The sequence below is a fragment of the Grus americana genome, chromosome 1, assembly GCF_028858705.1.
Source record: "Grus americana isolate bGruAme1 chromosome 1, bGruAme1.mat, whole genome shotgun sequence".
Classification (NCBI taxonomy): domain Eukaryota; kingdom Metazoa; phylum Chordata; class Aves; order Gruiformes; family Gruidae; genus Grus; species Grus americana.
In genome coordinates, this window is record NC_072852.1 from 51,932,130 (window position 1) to 51,950,385 (window position 18,256).

Consider the following 18,256-nt stretch of genomic DNA (forward strand, 5'->3'; position numbering starts at 1 on the left):
GTGGGTAATTGAGAGAAAAAAAAAAATTTTACATCATGCATTTTTTCAGTTTTATAGGCAAAAGTTATTACATAGCGCTGTTTTACTCAACTCTGAAACTCTTCTTTCAGTCAAGCAGCTTGTCTCATTACTATGAAAAGCTCTGTTTACCTGAGTGTGAGAGGAGTACTCACAGCAGTGCGGATCTGAAAGTGAACAGTTTAATACGTTACACTATGACACAGATCCTCATTTCTCTGCTCCCTTGCTTAAATCCAGTGTTGTGAGCAGTGTCAGCATCAAAACAAAGGGAATCCTGTAAGGTCTCCTCGGGGTACAGTTTTGTCAGCAGGTGGATATGATGGTAACATTTGGCCTCAGCTACTCACTCTCTGGTGCTATGTACCCCTTTATGCCTGTGTGTTTTCCCTTTGAGGCAAACTCTTTGCATTCATTTGTTCTGACTTTCCTGACTCTCTCTTGATTTTCCTATTCTCATTTCAGTTTCTCCCTCATTCTTTACTTGTACATATGTTTCTTTCCCTACTTCTTACTTTCTCTCTGAATCAGTGCCTCACCTTGCTTCCCATAGCTGGTCTCACCTCCCCTTCCCTATCGTCTTGCTCATTACACAGATCCTTCTGATCTGATGTCCACTCTCTCATACTTCTCCTCCGTACCTCTGTTGTTGTTCTCCCTCAATTCTGCATGTTCTTTCCCTGCCTATGGTGGGAGCACAGAGAACAAGAGAAGAAACCTCCAGCCACCTCCAGCCCAGCTTACTGCCTCTGCTCCACATGCCAGGAATTTGTGCTTTGGTTCGGTCACCACTCCCTGGTCTGTTCTAGCCTTTGACTTTCCCATACAGATAATCTGAATTAGTTTCCTCTTACTGCTGCAAGCCCTGACGTGTTATGTTGCCCAATTTCAGTGCCTTGCACTGCCTCACAGATGAGGAAGCAACACGCAACACCCCTCTCATGTTGGCTTTGTTTAACCACTGGCATTGTCCTACTGCCAAAAAGTGGTGAGGTGCATACCGGGTTTGTTATTTTGTTTAGAGCTCATCCTTGTGGCTAATGATGAAAACTCTAACAGGCAGATAGTGAAGGAAATTTTGCCACTGCAGGGTTGCCTACAGACTGCTTTGAAGATATGACTGCTATTCCCCGATACATATGTGTTCTGTAATTGTACAAAATGAAGAGGCTGATAGGAGGGGTAGATAAATCTATTCCAAAGATGATCTGATGCATGAATACACAATGCATTGAAACTTTTCTAAATGAATATAAATGAGAAGGCTGCCTGTGGCAATCACCATCGCTGTCAGAGGAATGTAGCCCTTTCCATTACAATTCACCTGGTTGATTCTGTGATGGTATGACACAGAGGAATTTCATTATTCCTTCCACCACAAGCAATCAATTTGTGCCTTCAAGCATAAAATTCAAGTATGCTTGAAGCTTAGCTTTGCTTGCATAATAGGTCAATGTTACCAGTCAAAGTTTTCCGGTGTTTTTCAGATTCCTGTCACTCTCTTTATGGCCTTCTGTAGCATGTTACTTTCACAGGCTGGTATTTTATGGCATGAGTAAGATTTTTATCTCCTACAGGGTATCTTTCTGGCTTGGTTCACTCCTAAAACACCAGGAATTTATAGAATAAGAAGGTTCATCAGCAAGCAGCTCTGAAGGCCAACTCTTCTCAGTAGGTATAAACTGGCATAGCAAAGCTCTTTTACCCCTACTGGGGTAAATTTAATCTGGAGTGTTTTAAACCCCAAGTCTTCAGTGAAAGCCAAGAGGTAAATTTGTATGGCGGCATTTTGGAGTGCGGGGAGGTTCTTTCTCCTCTCAGAGCTAAACATAGTTCTGGCAAATAGCCTCAGACTGAAATTCTTGAGGGAGTCATAATAAGCAAGCCAGGGCAAAGAGGAATGTTTTTTTCTCCCTGACTAATTCGTCCACATAAAAAGGTGAAAGGTCAAAGATGAACTTTAATACTAATGAAATTCTGAACTTCATAGCAGTAATATATCAGAACATTAAAAAAAAAAATCTAAATAAAAAATGTTTTATTATTGGCAACAGTAGGTTGGTTTTATAAGCATATATATCTCCGTCCTGATTTCTTTTAACCTTTGGAAGAAGGGGAACTTTTAGATATTAAACACAGACATTAAGCAATCCACAGTAGAGGTTTTGGGAGTTCAGCCCATACTTTTCCCCTTATGTGCCCTTCTGCATCTTTCCAGCTGACTGAAGGAGTAAAATGGGGCTGTCTTCAAGTTATCACAAGTTCTCTTTGCCTGGTTTTTTTTGACCAAGATGGTCATTCTCGAGGCTAATTTCCTTATTCCTTCTGTCTAGGAATATTTCGTGCAGATTAGCAAACTTCACAAGTTCTTATTATAGAAACAATTCTGATGATTCAAACCACCCCTTAGAGAAGCAACTTGACAAATTAATGTGTATATGGGCACGTGCGTTCAGATGTTCAAGTAAAAAAGATTTGGTTACGCTGAAGTTCATTTAAATTTAATCACCAGAGTTGAAATACATTTAATGAAAGCTTTGTTATCTGTTCAGGTTTTGTAGTACCACCCTTCTTGGGCTGGTAATGTACAAACAACATGGTTGAGCCGGCCTTTGCATGTTATAGATTATCTGTGGTGATGATGACATACAACTTTTAATCATTGTGGGGTGTGCAAACAGGAATCTAACCTGTGAAATACAAAGTATAACTTGTAAGCTCAGCAGTGCTGGAGTGGCCAAATGTTTATTAACCATCTGCAGGAAAGCAAGGGGAATGACCAGAGCTCCAGAAAATATGACCTATAAAGAAAGGTTGCGTAACCTGTCCTTGTTTAGTATACAGACGTGAAGACTGAGTGTGGGAGTATAGTTATGGGAGATAGAAAGGTAATAAAAGCTATGGCAGAAAGAAAGAGAACGGTCTGTTTCCCATGACTATGATAAACAGAGCAAGAAATAATGGACTAATTGCAGGAAGAAAAATTAAATGGGAAAAGCTGTCAAGCAGTAAGAGTATAAAGCACTCAGATATACTTTTGTGAGGATATTACAGCTTCTCTTTATGAACAGGTTAAGCAGCAAGAGTGGAATTCACCTCACCCACGGCTGAATCCCACGGGAGACAAACAGGCATTTCCAGCATGTGATTCATTTGACCCACTTCCATTATACATTGGAAGATGAATTACACCATGGAAGTGCCTGTTTTTCTTCAGGAGCTGTGAAAGACTCTAGAAAAGCGATTCAGTTCTAAAGGTCTGTTTTGTAGATGTCTAAAGCTCTGTAAAGGACTGCACCGTCTCTTGTGCCAGTCATCGCACTGATGTAGTGCATTTTGTACTGGTGAAAATGGCGAGGCTAGATGATCACTTGAGGTTGTTTCTGGACTATGAACCTGTCACTGCAGAAGGTCTGCCTAACTAAAGGACTAACTGAAACCAAAAGTTACCTGTTCAGTAGGATGACAGTAACAGAAATTTATTGGTTTGATGGCTGCTTGGCTGAATAATTTGGCATGAGATAATGAATAATTAAATTGTTAATAAGCAAACAACTGACATCATCACCACACAATGAGCAAACCATTGTTCTTAAAGAAGTCAAGAGTGGAAGTATAGAACCTGATTATCCTGTAAATTCCTGACTATGGCCTTTCCAGACTCTCTTTTGTGAAACATAAAACTACACAAACAGTTGCTGGGTGTATTGTCAGCTTCTGTGTATAAAAAGAGGATTCCACGCCCTGCGCTCATTTCATGAGCGTTATCTTTCTGGAGAAAAATGACTAAAAACATTGTCATCTTGATCATCTGCAGCAGAAAATGGCAGAAACAATTTTGAATTATATTACCCAGAAGGTTCCCATTCAACTCTTGAATCCAGAGAAGTCCAAAGTCACTGAATGGCCTGATAATAGCACAAATTCCTTCCATGCTGTTGATAAGCTGTGCAATCAGCTCGAAGCATTCAGCCTGTTTCGTAATGATTGCACTTAAGAAGCTGGCAAGGCTTTAGTCTGCTGCAAGGTAAATGCAATTATAGAACCCAGCCTTCCTTTAAATATGTTGGATCTTAAGATCAGCTGGAAGTAAATGGATCGGTGTGATTCTCCCTCACCTTTTTCAGGGGAGTACCCTAGTTTTCAAGGGGGAAAAATAATGAAAACCTCACCTGTGAAGTTTCTCATACTAATAGTTTAGCCTGACTTATACAACTAGTTATCTATGTGTTCTGCCCCTTATCACTATGCTGTCTCAATATTTTCAACCGTAGAAGTCTGGGAACGGCAATAAAAAAGTTGCTGGTGGATTTCATGAAATCTTTGTTACATTTCTCATCTCACACCTGCATGCTGGAACACTGGCAGGGGGTGGGGAAGTTAGGTTAAGGTCAGATTGTGGTTTCACCTGACCTTTTCTGGAAGTTTTGTGCATATTCACATCCTGGAGGGGGGAAAACGTGGATTCTTCTGCTCTTCATCCTAGGCCTTGCATCTATGCTTGGATGGCTGATTTCTCCACGGATGTCTGTTTATAGGTGTGTACAAATTTCACCACGAATGGCAAATACAGCAGGTGGTACTAAGGACAAGCTTTGTCTCCTTCCTGCTGTGTTTCCTTTTTATTTTTTCCTCTTCTAGCCTCCTCACACATTTGGGGGACTTCTGTCTGTGTTTCACACTTAGCAGAAGGTTACCAATGGCACAAACCGGGCACACTGCTGCTTGCTGGAGAGGGCAGTTACCTTTGTTGTTTGGGATAAACAGAGAATCTGGACTAATGGACTGAAATCTAAAGCTGCTGCTTTTCATCTGTGACTCTATGGCCACACTGCAAGTGAAAGCTACGTAAACGTCAGTAACTTTCACAGCTCATGTTGCATTCTTCAAGCGCGGGAACACATTTCCAGGCCCATGGATCTGGTTTTGACCTCAGGTTGCCTCCTCCTCTCCATTGCATCACGGTGTCAGTCTGACACGCTCCAGAAATTGGAAAATGCAACCTTTTAAGAATTGTGCTGCTAGGGCTCAGGCAGTCACATCCAGAGATAATTATATATCTAGAAATGTAATCATTGGATGCCAGTTTCCCTCAGCTAGCTCTCACGATATTTAACCATCATTCCATGTAGTACAGCACTAATGGATGAAAGCAAGTTTATTGGCTTAAGGTCATTCTTAAACTGGAACAGCAGTGTGTATTTGCATGTCTGTATGTATATAAGCACACCGTGCTTTCTTATTGTTAGGTTCATATGTTTGTTATCCTAGTAATTTCTTAACAAATAATGTATGATTATAAATTTGTAAACTACACAGAGAAGGCATCTACTTTGGGAAAAAAGAGGAATGAAAATCCTATGGGAAAGAAAAGAGCAGGAATGTTTGGTGTTTGGTGGTTGTTTTTTTTAACTTGGCACAAACAATGCTTTTGAGAAGCCACTTGCAAAAAAACCCCAACAACCAACTTTGGTTTGCTTCTGCCTCCTGCTCCTCAAACACACAACTCCCTAACGTTTTGAAGGCACAGGAATTAAGTCCTGGCTGAAGATCTTTAGATGGGGGGCAGGGGGAGAGAGGGGGATTGGCCATATGGCAGGAAGTACATGCCACGATCAGAGAGAAGCAACTGCCCCTGGGAGCAACTGCGTTATTGTAATGCTTCTGTAAAACCATTTCCTTGAGGCATCTAAAAGACTATATAGAAAGCTGTCTAAAAGCAAATGTTTAATATCATACAACATTTCCTTCTTGCATAATACATTCATTAAAACTTGAACTTATTTCTTTTTCTTTGAAACCATGAATTCCTTCTCTGAAACTCACTTGTATTTATTTACTGAACAATCTAGTTATTTTAGTAGGAATTTAAGGATGGACTCTGTCCTTCTAAGTGTACTAAAGGTAACCTTTTGATTCATTAGTCACAGAGGACAATTGTGTTTCATTTTGAAGTTTTTTTTCCTGATCATCTGAGGAAATTCCCAAGGACCAAAGGAAATTAGTTATCTGCCTCAAGAAGAAAGCATGTAAAATTAAGTAAAATTTGAATCCTACTTTTACACAGTTTGAGAGAGACCTTCCCTTCCTGGGAACATTCATTTTGCTTTATTGAAGCTTTACAAATTAAAATATATGCAAAATTGTTTGATATATGCAGCTGAGGAGGATTTCAGAGGCAAAGAACCTTCTTCTCATGAACTCTGTGTATTTCCCCCCCAATCCTTTTATCGAAGTTTTACCCCAATTAAAGCAACAACCTTGCACATACTGGTGTAAAGGCAGCTGTGTAGGATTATACCAAAGGCAACCCGTGCAGTATCCTGTCCCTGCGAGTGGCTGGTAGCTGGGGCAGGAGTGGAAGAGCATTTATAAGAAAATCCTATTCTTTGTGACCCATAGCAGCCATAAGCAGTTAACAGTTCAGGGATTTCCTCAACCAAAAGCTTTGTCTGGTCCATAACGTTTGATAGCTGCCAATGGAGCTAACCTTCAGGAATGTATCTAATTCCATTTTGAACACACTTATGCTTTTGGCTTCCACAACATCCTGTGGCAAAGACTTCCACAATTTAATGATGTGCTGTGAGAAAAAGAACTTCCTTTTGTTTTAAATCTGCTGTTTATCTCTTCATTGGTGCCTAGTCATTCCTGTTTTAAGAAACAATGAATAATTATTTCTTATTCCTTTGCCACACCATTTTTGCTTTATAAAGCTTTCTTGTATCTCATCTTAGTTTCTTTTGTAAGCTACCCTATTTAGTCCTGCCTTATGCGAACAGCCATTCCACATTATATCCTTTTTTGAGATGTGGTAAAGACAGTCACGTGCTGTGCACCAGAATCTCAAGAATGTTTTATTTACCCTTTAACTAACATTCTGCTTGCATTATGGCTGTTGCTGAGCACTGATCAGAAGTTTTCAGGGATATGTCAACGAACGAGTCTTAGATCTCTTACTTCAGTATTAAGAGTTATTGGGTCCATCTCTGCATCTGTATAAATAATTATGATTCTTTTCCCCCATGTAAGTTACTCTGCACTTATTGACAGTGAATTTCATATACCAACTGATTCTCAGTTACTGAGTATTGCGCGATCCTTCTGGAGCTCTCCGTGATCAGCTTTGAACACTCCAGACAATCAAGTGTGACCTGAAATTTTGTCGTCTCTGACACGTGACCGATTTTTCAGGACTACAAACTACATTCCACCCTAAATGTAGTGACTTCATTTTTAATGATTATTACTCCCAAACTGCAATCAGGCCATTCCCAGTTCTTCAGGAGAGGTCGTGCTGTTGCCCAACAGAAAAGAACCATAGCCCATTTTAGGTTCCAGAACTTCTGAATATTATTTATTATTTTGCTTTTGAGCTGTTCTGGTAATGACTATATAAGATGCTGTGAGCCTTTCCAATATTTCACTGGTAGAGTTACATTTGACAGCTTATCCTTCTCCTGGTCTTTGCAAGTCACCACTGTATGCAGATAACATAAGGAGAGCTGGAGCTGCTGCCTCTGGCAGGTTTCCTGAGTGCCCCTGGTCCATAGAGAACGCTCATATCCTGCAGTCCGGCTTTGGTCAAGCTTTTTGGCCTTCAAATCCAGGCCCATGAAACTGTTCTGAATTGCTACTGCTCCTGTTGATAGATTAAACTGCTCTGGCTGAGCATGGTAACAGCTGGGTGAGTCTGACTGGGAACTGCTCGAGGATGGGGTGAACGCCTCTCTGGAAACAGCAAAGAAACATCTGTATAGGATGTTCACTGTATCATTGAAAGGTTGTAGGGGTTGTAACCAGGTGAAATAGGCTCATACCTTTGGGACTTTGTGTTTGCTCTGACCAATTATTTGTCAGCTGAGAGACATTAGAAGTATTGATAGAAAGGACTATTAACACATTCCTTCTAAAACCAAACTCCATTCTTCCTTGAACAATGGTTAGTTTCTTGTTCAAGCCAAAGAACTAGCCACTTTGCCTTTACCGTTCAGTTTTTAAAAACAGTAATTAAGACCATGCTGACAGGCTAATTAGGTTTCAGGTTTTACTCCTTATGCATCTTTGGCATCAATCTGTCTGTATCTAGGTACTGACTGAAACTGAGCTTGTACTGGTGGCTAATCTTTGTAGTAGTGAATTATAGGTATAGTAAAAAAAAAACCCCAAACGAACCCAACCCAAAATGCTGCACATATACCATAGGATGTCTTTAAATTATTTTAAAACAGAAGTAGTTTATGAGCTGTTCTAAGGATTAATCAGTTCATCAGCCACAAAAAATCTCCTGTTATCCTGATTTCTTTTTCAAAAATAATAAATATTTTCCAAATGGGAATGAAAAAAGGTAACATGGAACAGAATCAAACTGCACCTCTGTAATTAGTTACCTGAGTTCCTCAGAGCTGTTAACAATCATTTTCATCAACTGTGGGTCATTCATACTAAAGCATATCATCTTCATCTTTTTCTACAACAGGCCCTCAATTTATTTTATATTTTACAGAGCATTTCCCCACTTTGTCTCCTTCAGCTTTGTAAACTACATGTAGTAGGTTTGGAAGAAGTCTGGGATTTTCTGCATTTTGTTTTTCCTATTTAGTTCTATCACTTTGCCACCAGAGAGGAAAGAAAATGTCATTAATATTATCAAGATAAAAGAAGCTGTGTGGTTAAGAATTTCATCTTCTTCAGACATGTGTTCTGTGGTACTATACACAGCTAAGCAGTGTTGGATAGGCTGCTGGTGTCACCCAGTGGACAGAGAAGTTGATCACAGATGGATGTGATGTAGAAAAGTTCTTTCTGCAGGAATAGCTCATTCCTAACTGATAGACATAGGCTTAATTTTACAGTAGTTAAGATGAGATGATATTTGAAAGGTGCTTCGTTCTAATGCCATGGCCACTACTAAAAATGTACAGAACAAACACAGGAAGCAGCACTTGTTCCTTACCATTATTAAGAAGTAGACAAAGAATAACCAAACAATAATTAGCGGGCACTCTCTCCTACTGGGAGAAAGTAACTAAAATAACCAAGGAAAACAGTGTATGTGCAGGCGTTTACGGAAAGATGTGAGGATTATTAAAATCCAATTATAATGCAATTCTGTGCGATGCAATACAAGATTGCATTTTCTTAGCCTAATAACAGCTTGTGACAGAAGTGAACAGCTTGTCAACAGCGGTGAACAAGACCTGAAGAATCCTCTCTTCACAGTGTTACAACAATAATGTATTTCAAAACATGCTATGTATGCTTTGCATGCAAAACTTCAATAGAATAAATCACCTATGAATTAAGGTGATTTATTAAGGTGACAAGAAATCCTAATGTTTCCAGACCACATATGAAAACTATACAAGTGCTTAAAACTAACTTCAAGGCATGTTTCATCTTAGACTTGTTCCTGATTTGCAAAAAGCACATCTCAGAATGTTGGAAAACAAAAGGTTTTTCTTCTTTTTTTTTTTTTTTAAGACTGAAACATGCTGTTGTGTGATGTGCTTCAAGACTTTTTGCCACAGATGAAGCAAAAATGGGGTTAAGTGCATATAGATGGCTCAATCTAACCTACCAAGTCCAAAGGAAGAAATCATGTTCCTTTTCTAATGCTGTAGCAACTAGCATGTGCTTCTTGCCCTTTGCAGGTGTAATGAGAATACCCTGATGCATTGTAAATCCTGAACTGCTAACAGATAAAAGGTGGGGCTGCTGGGACAACAGTTGGTACTCCTGAAGAGGGAAGGCTAGCATTCCACTCTCCTGATAGCCCAAATACTCACAGGTGGCAATCCCAAAGTCACTCATTTGTAACCAGATCACAGCAATAGCATTAGAAGTTAAATAATTGACTGTAATAGTTTTAACATACCAAAACCATGCCAGGAGCTACAGTACGTCTCTTTTCCAGTAAGGAATCCTTATGATCTGTAAATGCATCTGCAGAAGTGATGTCATATTTGAGGAGACGAAAGGAATCCAGACAACCCTGAAGCAACAAGGGAAGTAAAATTATATAATTAAGTAGGTAGTAAATTTTGCCTGACCAATTAAGCTAGTAACATTCCTTCTAAACGAGTCCTTACGAATTCAACTGTATTATCTCAGACCAGGTAGCAATGGTTCTTTACACTGTACGTTTCATGACAGAGGCTTCTAAATTTCTCTTTGTGGGTGTATTTCTCTCTTCTTAAAAGAAACAGCTCCTCTGATTTATAAAACTACACCTCATAGTTGTGAGAACACCAGTGGTAGCTGTGCAACCTCCTTATGGATTTGTCATAATCCTCTGCAATCCTGGCTTCCAAAAGTCTTGTGCTCCTGCCATTAATGGACAGGGACCAACTACAGGACCACACCGTGAGACAAGGAGGCAATACACAAGCCTTTTTCCTACTGATTTCCCAAACAGGTTTTCGGGTCAGGCTTCCAGGAGGAAAGAACAATATGAAAAATGTAGGTCTGAAAACATCCTTACTTTCTTCCTCTTCTCTTTATATAAACTGTAGATATTTCATTCAGATTTAGCCTCTGCTTCTTGGACCAAAAATCCTACTGGTACTGAAATGCATGAGAGTTTTCACAAAGACTTCATGAAGACCAGAATTTGACCCCTTCTATGCTAACTTTTTCAAATGCAAATCAGAAATTATAGTTGCTGTGTGACCAGTTTCTCAAGGAATGGATAAATAAGACATAGTGAAAGAAGTCATTTTAATGCCTTAGTTGGTACTAAAGCTGCATCTACGCAGACTCAAATCCTCTTAACGTTTTCATCTCAGGGCAGCTCTGCTAACGTCTAGTGACAAGCGGAAGATTTTGAATACAGCAGTCACTGATGTTTACTGTCGTGCCCACTGTGTCAAGATGAGAAAAATGCCTGTTGAGTCTCTAGTACCACTTCCACTGTTAGCTTTACTGAGAAATTTTCAGGTAATTATAATAGATAATGTCTGGGAGACATTGAAACAAAAACCATTCCTTGATTTAAAGTGTTTATCATATTGCCTATCTTTTGCTTTTTTGCCCTTCTAAACTTTTACTTACTTGTATTTCCAGTCCTTCTGATACAAAGATACTTTGTGCTGTGTATTTCCTTACTACTTGGCTATGTGACTGTGAGGACAGAGTCTTGTATTAAATCACTACTCAGTAAGTTTATACTGTAAGGAAAATGAGCTGGTTTGAAATTTTCTAGCAGCATACTTCTGTGTGGAATATTTTTCATTCATTTTTATTAGAAAGTTCTGATTCCTGGGAGCCAAAATACTTCAACAAAAAAAGATATTTTTGTCACACTGCTACCAAATCACAGATTTCTGCTCAACTGATGCAATAGATTGTTGCGGTTACTAATCCTTGGGGCCTGCAATGCCACAGTAGTCACACATGCACCCCGCAGGGTTTCCTGGTACTCTGCCACAGAGCTAGAAAGCTCCCCAAGACTCAGTTCTAGGGATTTTTAATCAAAGTTTGCGGTCCCTGCTCTACATCAAGGGATTATTGACGGTTACTCCCTCAGCTGTTCCAGAACAAAGAATGATGTGAGGAATTCCTCTAAGTTGGGAATTCCAATTTACTCCATCTGCAAAGATATAGATTCAAATAATATTTAGTTTTCAGAAACAATTTGTTTTGAAATGCCCTTTTTGTAGGAAACTCTGGCATTTATAGATTTTTTTTCCTACTTTGGAAGTATTTTTTTAATATTAAATTTTCTACAGAACGCATATTTGGAGTTGGTGTCAGTTAGACATTTCTGGTAAGAAAACTTTTCAGATATTTTAGCAACCAGGTAAACAGAAAATTATTCCCAAATGACTCTCTAAAGTTTTCAACCATGTGCTGAAAAAACTATTGTCTGCTAAAACTCACCTGAACACAGGGAATACTTCTATTCTTGTTCTTTCTTTCATACAGCTGCTCTATCTTGTCTTCACTAGGATCCTTGTTTGTTTGTGAAGAAGATGAGACACAGACCACTATAATCTGCTCATTAAAGGACATCTGATTGCTAATGAGGTGATCATACTCCAAGTCTGACACATAGGGAATTCGATGGCTACTACACCTGCATGTCTTCCCTTCCTCCCCCATCATAATTCTTCGAAGCACGGCAGGACAAGCCACCTGGGATGTGACCCACAGCTTGCTCCTGTCACAAGGAAGAGAAAATATAGGGGAAAGAGTTAGCAAGTTAGATTGTCAAATAAATCAAGTACAGATTGAAGAATCATTTAAAATCATCTCTATAAATGACAGGCCTAGGCCCAGTCATCCCCTGTTATCTGAGGTGTGCAGTCATCTAAATGTTTCAGGTATTTCTTAAGGTCTGATGCAACCCTAAGTGCTGTGGAGCTCCTGGCTTCTGCCAAAACACAGCCTCTGAAACCAAGCCGGCAGGAGAACGAGGGATGTGTTTTAACCAGATGAGGTAGCCAGGCAGGCTTTGGTAGCAGCCAAGATCAGACTTCAAAGGCTACCTCCTAATTATCTGAAGGTCTTACAGGCACCTCTTATCTCTGACAGCTGATTGTAGAATACTCATTTTATATTCATGTGTACGTGCTATGTGTGTTGGTATTATTTGTCTTTCATGAGGGTGGTGAAGACTAATTTGCTTGAGAAGTCCTTTGACATTTGAGGGGGGGTGGATTCTGTAGGTTGTTTGGTCCTGTAAAGTAGGCAGTAGGAGTGCCAAGTTCCAGAGCCTTATCTTCATACCTCTAGTGAAGACATCATGCTGTCAATAAGAACCTGCCACACTGCTCTAGGTGATGACATCTTTTGAACACAACTTCCTTATAGTGAGAGCAAATCCTACGAAAGGTTTGGCCCAGAAGAAGAAAAAAAAAAAGGAAAAAAAAAAGGAAAAAAAAAGAAAAAAAAAAGAAAAAAGGGAGACTAAAACTCACAGGCATCCTCTGTAGCCTTCGGAAGCTAATGGAAAGGTTGCTGCTGTATTTGGGGATGTTGGATCAATCCCTAAATGGCTGTGCCAAGAGAAAAGCACTAAAACAGAGACAGCTATGAGGAGCACTGGCCTGAATCAGATGTTTGCTGGGGGTATATTGTGCTGGAGAGAGCAGAAGGAAAAAGGAAATAAGTATAAAATATATGGATCAGGGAAAAGAGACCATAGGTGATCTCACAGACAGCAGGAGAATGCGCAAAACTTTGGTTTTCAGCTTCACATGTATGTAAAACAAGATTACAATTTCAGCATACTAGGGGCAATAATAAAATACTTGAGATTTATGATATTTTTACTTTATTAGTTGAGTTACAAACCAGTCATATGAAACTAAAAGTACTTTGTTCCATTAGTTTTGCTTATTTTTAGACATCGTTGAATTTGTAAAAAAGCACTGTTGCTATTCACCCGTAGAAAAGTTATCAATAAAAGCAAACTTGCCTCAAAGACACAAGGGAACCTTAAGCCACCAAAGATACAGTCAGAAATGTGTCATCTTGTTTTCTTACTTAGGCTTGAAAAGTTAATACTGCTTTTGATCCACATGCAATGCATCCTATGCAATAGTGTAATGGCTTGGAGGCATAGGTGAACTACTTGACCATAGCCAGAAATGAACTGCTAGTAAACTACTACCATCGATGTTTACACTGGAGCCATCATTGTCCAATCTTAGCTTAGATTTCCTTACCATGAATTAATGACATTTGGCACATTCCTTCTTTTATTTAAATTGAACCGAGTCGTATGCAGCTTCTCTGATTTAGTATTGCTATTTAGTAAAACAGAAGCCTTGTATGAGAAAATAACAGCAAGTGAAAGTTTAATGGCAAAACAAAATAGACAAGCATCTTGCATTAGCAAGATGTGCCACGGATAGGTGAAGTCAGATTTCAGATAATTGCTAAGGATATTGCAAACCTCTTTGCTTTAATGGACTGAATAAAAAGACATTTGTCTGAGACTAGCAGATAATTTGAAATCAAATACAAACTGCCTTGTACTTGAAAAGGCAAGGATTTGGGAAAGATGCTGAAAACAATATTCCCTCCATTTCTCAGACTTCCCTTACCTATTTTTAAGAAGTGAAACAAAGTAGCATGACTACAACTCCTAACAAGCTCTTAGAAAGCAACTCTGAAGCTCAGATTTTCTATACATTATAATGGGCAGACGGTGGCATTCCGAAGAGCAGAACATCAGTCAAGTGATGAAACCCCAATGACACATGGGGTTTGCATCTTCATAAATGCTGGTGTAGGGAGGCATTGGTCCCAGAGTTTTTTGGATGCTACTATCACAAATGTTGACTGATAATAATTAAAAAAGTTAATCTTACTTGCTGAAATAGTATTTAAAGATCTAATATGGGCATTTTTCCAAACCTTCTCAACTGCTGCTTCATTGTTGTTGTTTGCTTTTACAGTATCATACAGGGATATATGAAGGCTCTGAGGTACTGATAACAACATCTCATGGAAAAGGGATGTAAATTCTTACTGTGTGGTGTAAGTAAGTGATCATAAAAGAACCATTTAGTGACTTGTGACTTGGGAGAAAAGTAGTGCTTTCATCTCCTCCCCTTATCCCCCTCATTTACCTGAGAGGGTAAGAGTACGGTTCCCGCTGCATGCTGTAAGGAGGAGCCGACTGCATTTGATCTAGAAGGAGAGGAGTTTCTGACTTGGGAGCTTGGCTGTTCTCTTTCCTCTTCCCTTGTGATCTCTGCAAACCTGAAGTAACTGGGAGAGCATCTGCAGACTGAATTGTGCCCTTCCTTAAGGGTTGCAGAGGAAGGTCAGACATTTTCTGAAGGCATACGCGGTCAATTCCTGAAATACATCACCACTGCTGAAATGAGTGACAAAGTAGGCCCTGATTTGATTACTGATGGTGTTTCTGCATTTATAAATGTAACTCATCTGCTGCGTGATCCAAACTGGAAAAGTAATAGTCAAAGTTAATCACAGAATTACAGAATCACAGAATGGTTGAGGTTGGAAGGGACCTCTGGAGATTATCTGGTCGAACCCCCCTGCTCTAGCAGGGCCATCTACAGCCAATTGCCCAGGACAATGACTGGATGGCTTTTGAATATCTCCAAGGTGGGAGACTCTACAACCTCTCTGGGCAATCTGTGCTAGTGCTCAGTAAAAAAGTGTTTCCTGATGTTCAGAAGGAAACTCCTGTGTTTTAGTTTGAGCCCATGGCCTGTGGTCACTGGGCACGACTGAAAAGAGCCTGGCTCTGTCCTCTTTGCACTCTCCCTTGAGGTATTTACATCTATTGAGGAAATCTCCCCAAGCCTTCTCTTCTCCATGCTGAACAGTCCCAGCTCTCTCAGCCTTTCCTCACAGGAGAGATGCTCCAGTCCCTTAACCATCTTCACGGCCCTTCACTGGACTCTCTCCAATATATCTTTGCCTCTCTTGTACTGGGGAGCCCAGAACTGGACTCCAGGTGTGGCCTCACTAGTGCTAAGTAGGGGAGAAAAATCACCTCCCTTGGCCTGCTAAGGCCAAAGTCTTAACTCGGGTGGTAGATCTTAAATCTGATTCTCACCCTTTCATACCTTCCTCTTCCTGCCCAGAATCAGTTATCTACTGTTTGATTAGGTATAACTAATTGGTAGGTTGGCAGGTTTTTCTGGTGGCTAGATTACAATCCAGAAGAAAAAATTATCAGTGTTGACAATGATGTTGACAAGGTAGAAGAGGGAAAATGAATCCTGCCAAAAGAACAAGAGCCCATAAGAGGTCTCCAATATATGGAATGAATAGTTTACTAATTTAATCAGCAAAGATACAGAATTCAGGCAGTGCCAATTTTACTGAACCATGTGCAGTAAACTGGAGCATGTTCTTATAGCTTTTGTTTGTATTATTAAGGAGGCTTTTATGTATCAAGCACTCACAGAATGATTCCCATGTAATGCACCAGCATGAGCTCTCTAAATCAATTTCATTCCATTCAAGGCTGAAATCAAGTTTATATTAGCCTTCTGCCCAGGCTGGCTTTCATACTGTCAGGAGTTATATGAATTCACAGTGGATTACAGTATCAGATAGTTCATTTAAATGTTATAGCTAATGCATATAGAGCAACAGTCTTCAAAAAAGGTTAGTAGTTACTACACACCTTTTTTTCCTCCTCTTTTCCAAACCTTTCTTCCTCCATCTCCACAGTCTCATTCTATCAAAAGCTGCACTACCAGGGAAGTAGGAAATCACAGAGGTCATTACCTGTCCCATTGTGCCCAGCAGTTTCCTCAGTACAGGACTGGAATTCACTGTCTGTTCAGCCCAAATGTATCTCAAGGATCTACACAGGGCATGGCCCTGGGAACCGTACAGTGTGTGAACAGGCTGCTGTGTCTGCGCTAAATGGCCCAGTCCCTGTAGGACTGATGAGCTTGAATGTGGTGGCACTCTGACCCAGCTCCACTGCTGTCGGTTGTGGGGTGGGCTTCTTCAGCATTTGCCTGGCAATTTTAATGCCATGCTGTATGGAAACACTCAGCATAGAAACATCTGCTGACCTCAGCGGAACTATGTATCTCAAATATCTGCTCAACAATTTGAGTAACAGGTCACCCATTGGCCTCCTTTCTAGTTCAGTATTCAAGCCAGCAGTGTCTGCATTCTCTGGTGGTCAGTCTGGGGCTGACTTTCAGAGGACTATTTAGTCTGCTCTGGTACCTATTGATAGAGAAACAAGCTCCTAAAACCACTTCCCCAGCTGGTTTCTGACCGTGCCTGACCTAGGGCTGTGCGATAATACCGCAGCCAGTCATCCACAATGCTCCGGATCTTCTTCTGCAAATTCGTCAGTTCTCTGGCTGCACTGATGTCATTTATGTGGCTTAAAGTTGCCTCTGGAACTTCATTTTTCACCAACAGCTCTGTCAACTTTGGCTTTAAAAAAATAACAATGGAAAAACAAATTAAAGAACTTAATGATTCCATCTGGTGTTTAATGGTGTTGACACTGGCATAACACTATGAAATGCCTCCGAGATACAAACACCTTCTGAGTGCAAGTTATTGCTAGAACAAGGTGTAATTTTAAAAGAAACTTTTTTAGCCAACTCAACCATCACTGGAGAACAGTTGCGATAGTAAGTCCTGCCCTCTTCTAGCATGGACGAAACAAACTATAAATACTGAAAAGCAGAGCAGACAGAGTTAGTATTTGTCTGCTTGGCTGAGCTCATGAAAACTCCAGTGGCCAAAGAAGATAGTGCTTTGTGCTATGCAAAAAAAAAAAAAAAAAAGCATGAAGCAGATATAACTGCTAGATTTTTCACTGCATCTAGACTGCTTGCATTCCAAACAAATGGTCTACCTTTAATTTGTTCTGAACATACGTAGTAACAGCATGATACATGCAATAACATTTTACAAACAATAAGTCATATATCAGCGTATGTTTGAAAAAGCCCTTGATAACTATGGAAAATGAAAATTAACAACTAAGACGGCTAGGCCCCTCTGAAAGATATACATAATGTAACCTCAAATTAATATGAAATTAATTCCACACAGAATCTCTACTTCATACCTTAAATAAAATACTCTTAAATTAAAAAGAAACATTTTAATATTGTGCCCCTTCAGGGTCTTTTTTTTTTTTTCAGCCAGAAGGTAGCTATGGCAGGACTACTGTGGTTTTATTTTTGTTTCCCTAATCTTTTGAATTGGAGTAGATACCAGATAACCCACTCTTCTCCAGAGCTGTAGGATTCTCTCCAGTTAAGACTGAAGTGTATTTTTTCATTCTGTGCAGATTTTGGTCTTGTTAATTTCTTGCATAAATCAAAATCAACCTAATATCTGCTTCTTTACATGCAATTTGTCAGCTTACTCGCTGAAGGTTAATGTAACTAGTTTTTATTTCTTTTTAACAAAATCTTAGTTTGTATGCCAACATTCTGTATTCTCTAAAAACGTTACAGATTCTACCACGCCACAGTGCAACTATTAATTTAAATCTACCTGAAAATATTCCTCTTTCTCTTTCAGATTTGCCCTGCAAACCTAGCCCTTCCAGGAGAAATGAATACAAAGTCTCTGTGGCTTAGCATATTTGAGGGCTAGAGAGACAAGAATTTCCTCAGAATGAATTCTGATCTCCTCTAAATTTCCAATAGTTTGTCCAAATTATCTCAGCTTTGAAGAAAATAATTTTCTGCTGGTGGAAAATATAGATGCAAGGGAACTACTAAGTGACAGGTAGTGGCAATATATCTGGTTTTAATGA

At 39.7% G+C, this 18,256-nt stretch overlaps 1 protein-coding gene across 3 annotated transcripts in view; it reads right to left on the reverse strand.

Annotated features, from left to right (window-relative positions):
- LOC129209155 (uncharacterized protein C3orf20-like) overlaps window positions 1-18,256 on the reverse strand; it is a 68,078-nt gene that overhangs the window by 29,389 nt on the left and 20,433 nt on the right. For 2 of the 3 annotated variants that reach the window (XM_054833253.1, XM_054833159.1), the window contains exons 9-12: window positions 16,758-16,911; window positions 14,598-14,829; window positions 11,899-12,178; window positions 9,896-10,012 (exon numbers count right to left, since the gene is read on the reverse strand). In XM_054833253.1, the coding sequence (XP_054689228.1) occupies window positions 9,896-10,012; window positions 11,899-12,178; window positions 14,598-14,829; window positions 16,758-16,911 (783 nt within the window). Of the gene's footprint in view, window positions 1-7,195; window positions 7,750-9,895; window positions 10,013-11,898; window positions 12,179-14,597; window positions 14,830-16,757; window positions 16,912-18,256 lie in introns of those variants that run through there. The other variant, XM_054833351.1, reaches the window with a different exon arrangement.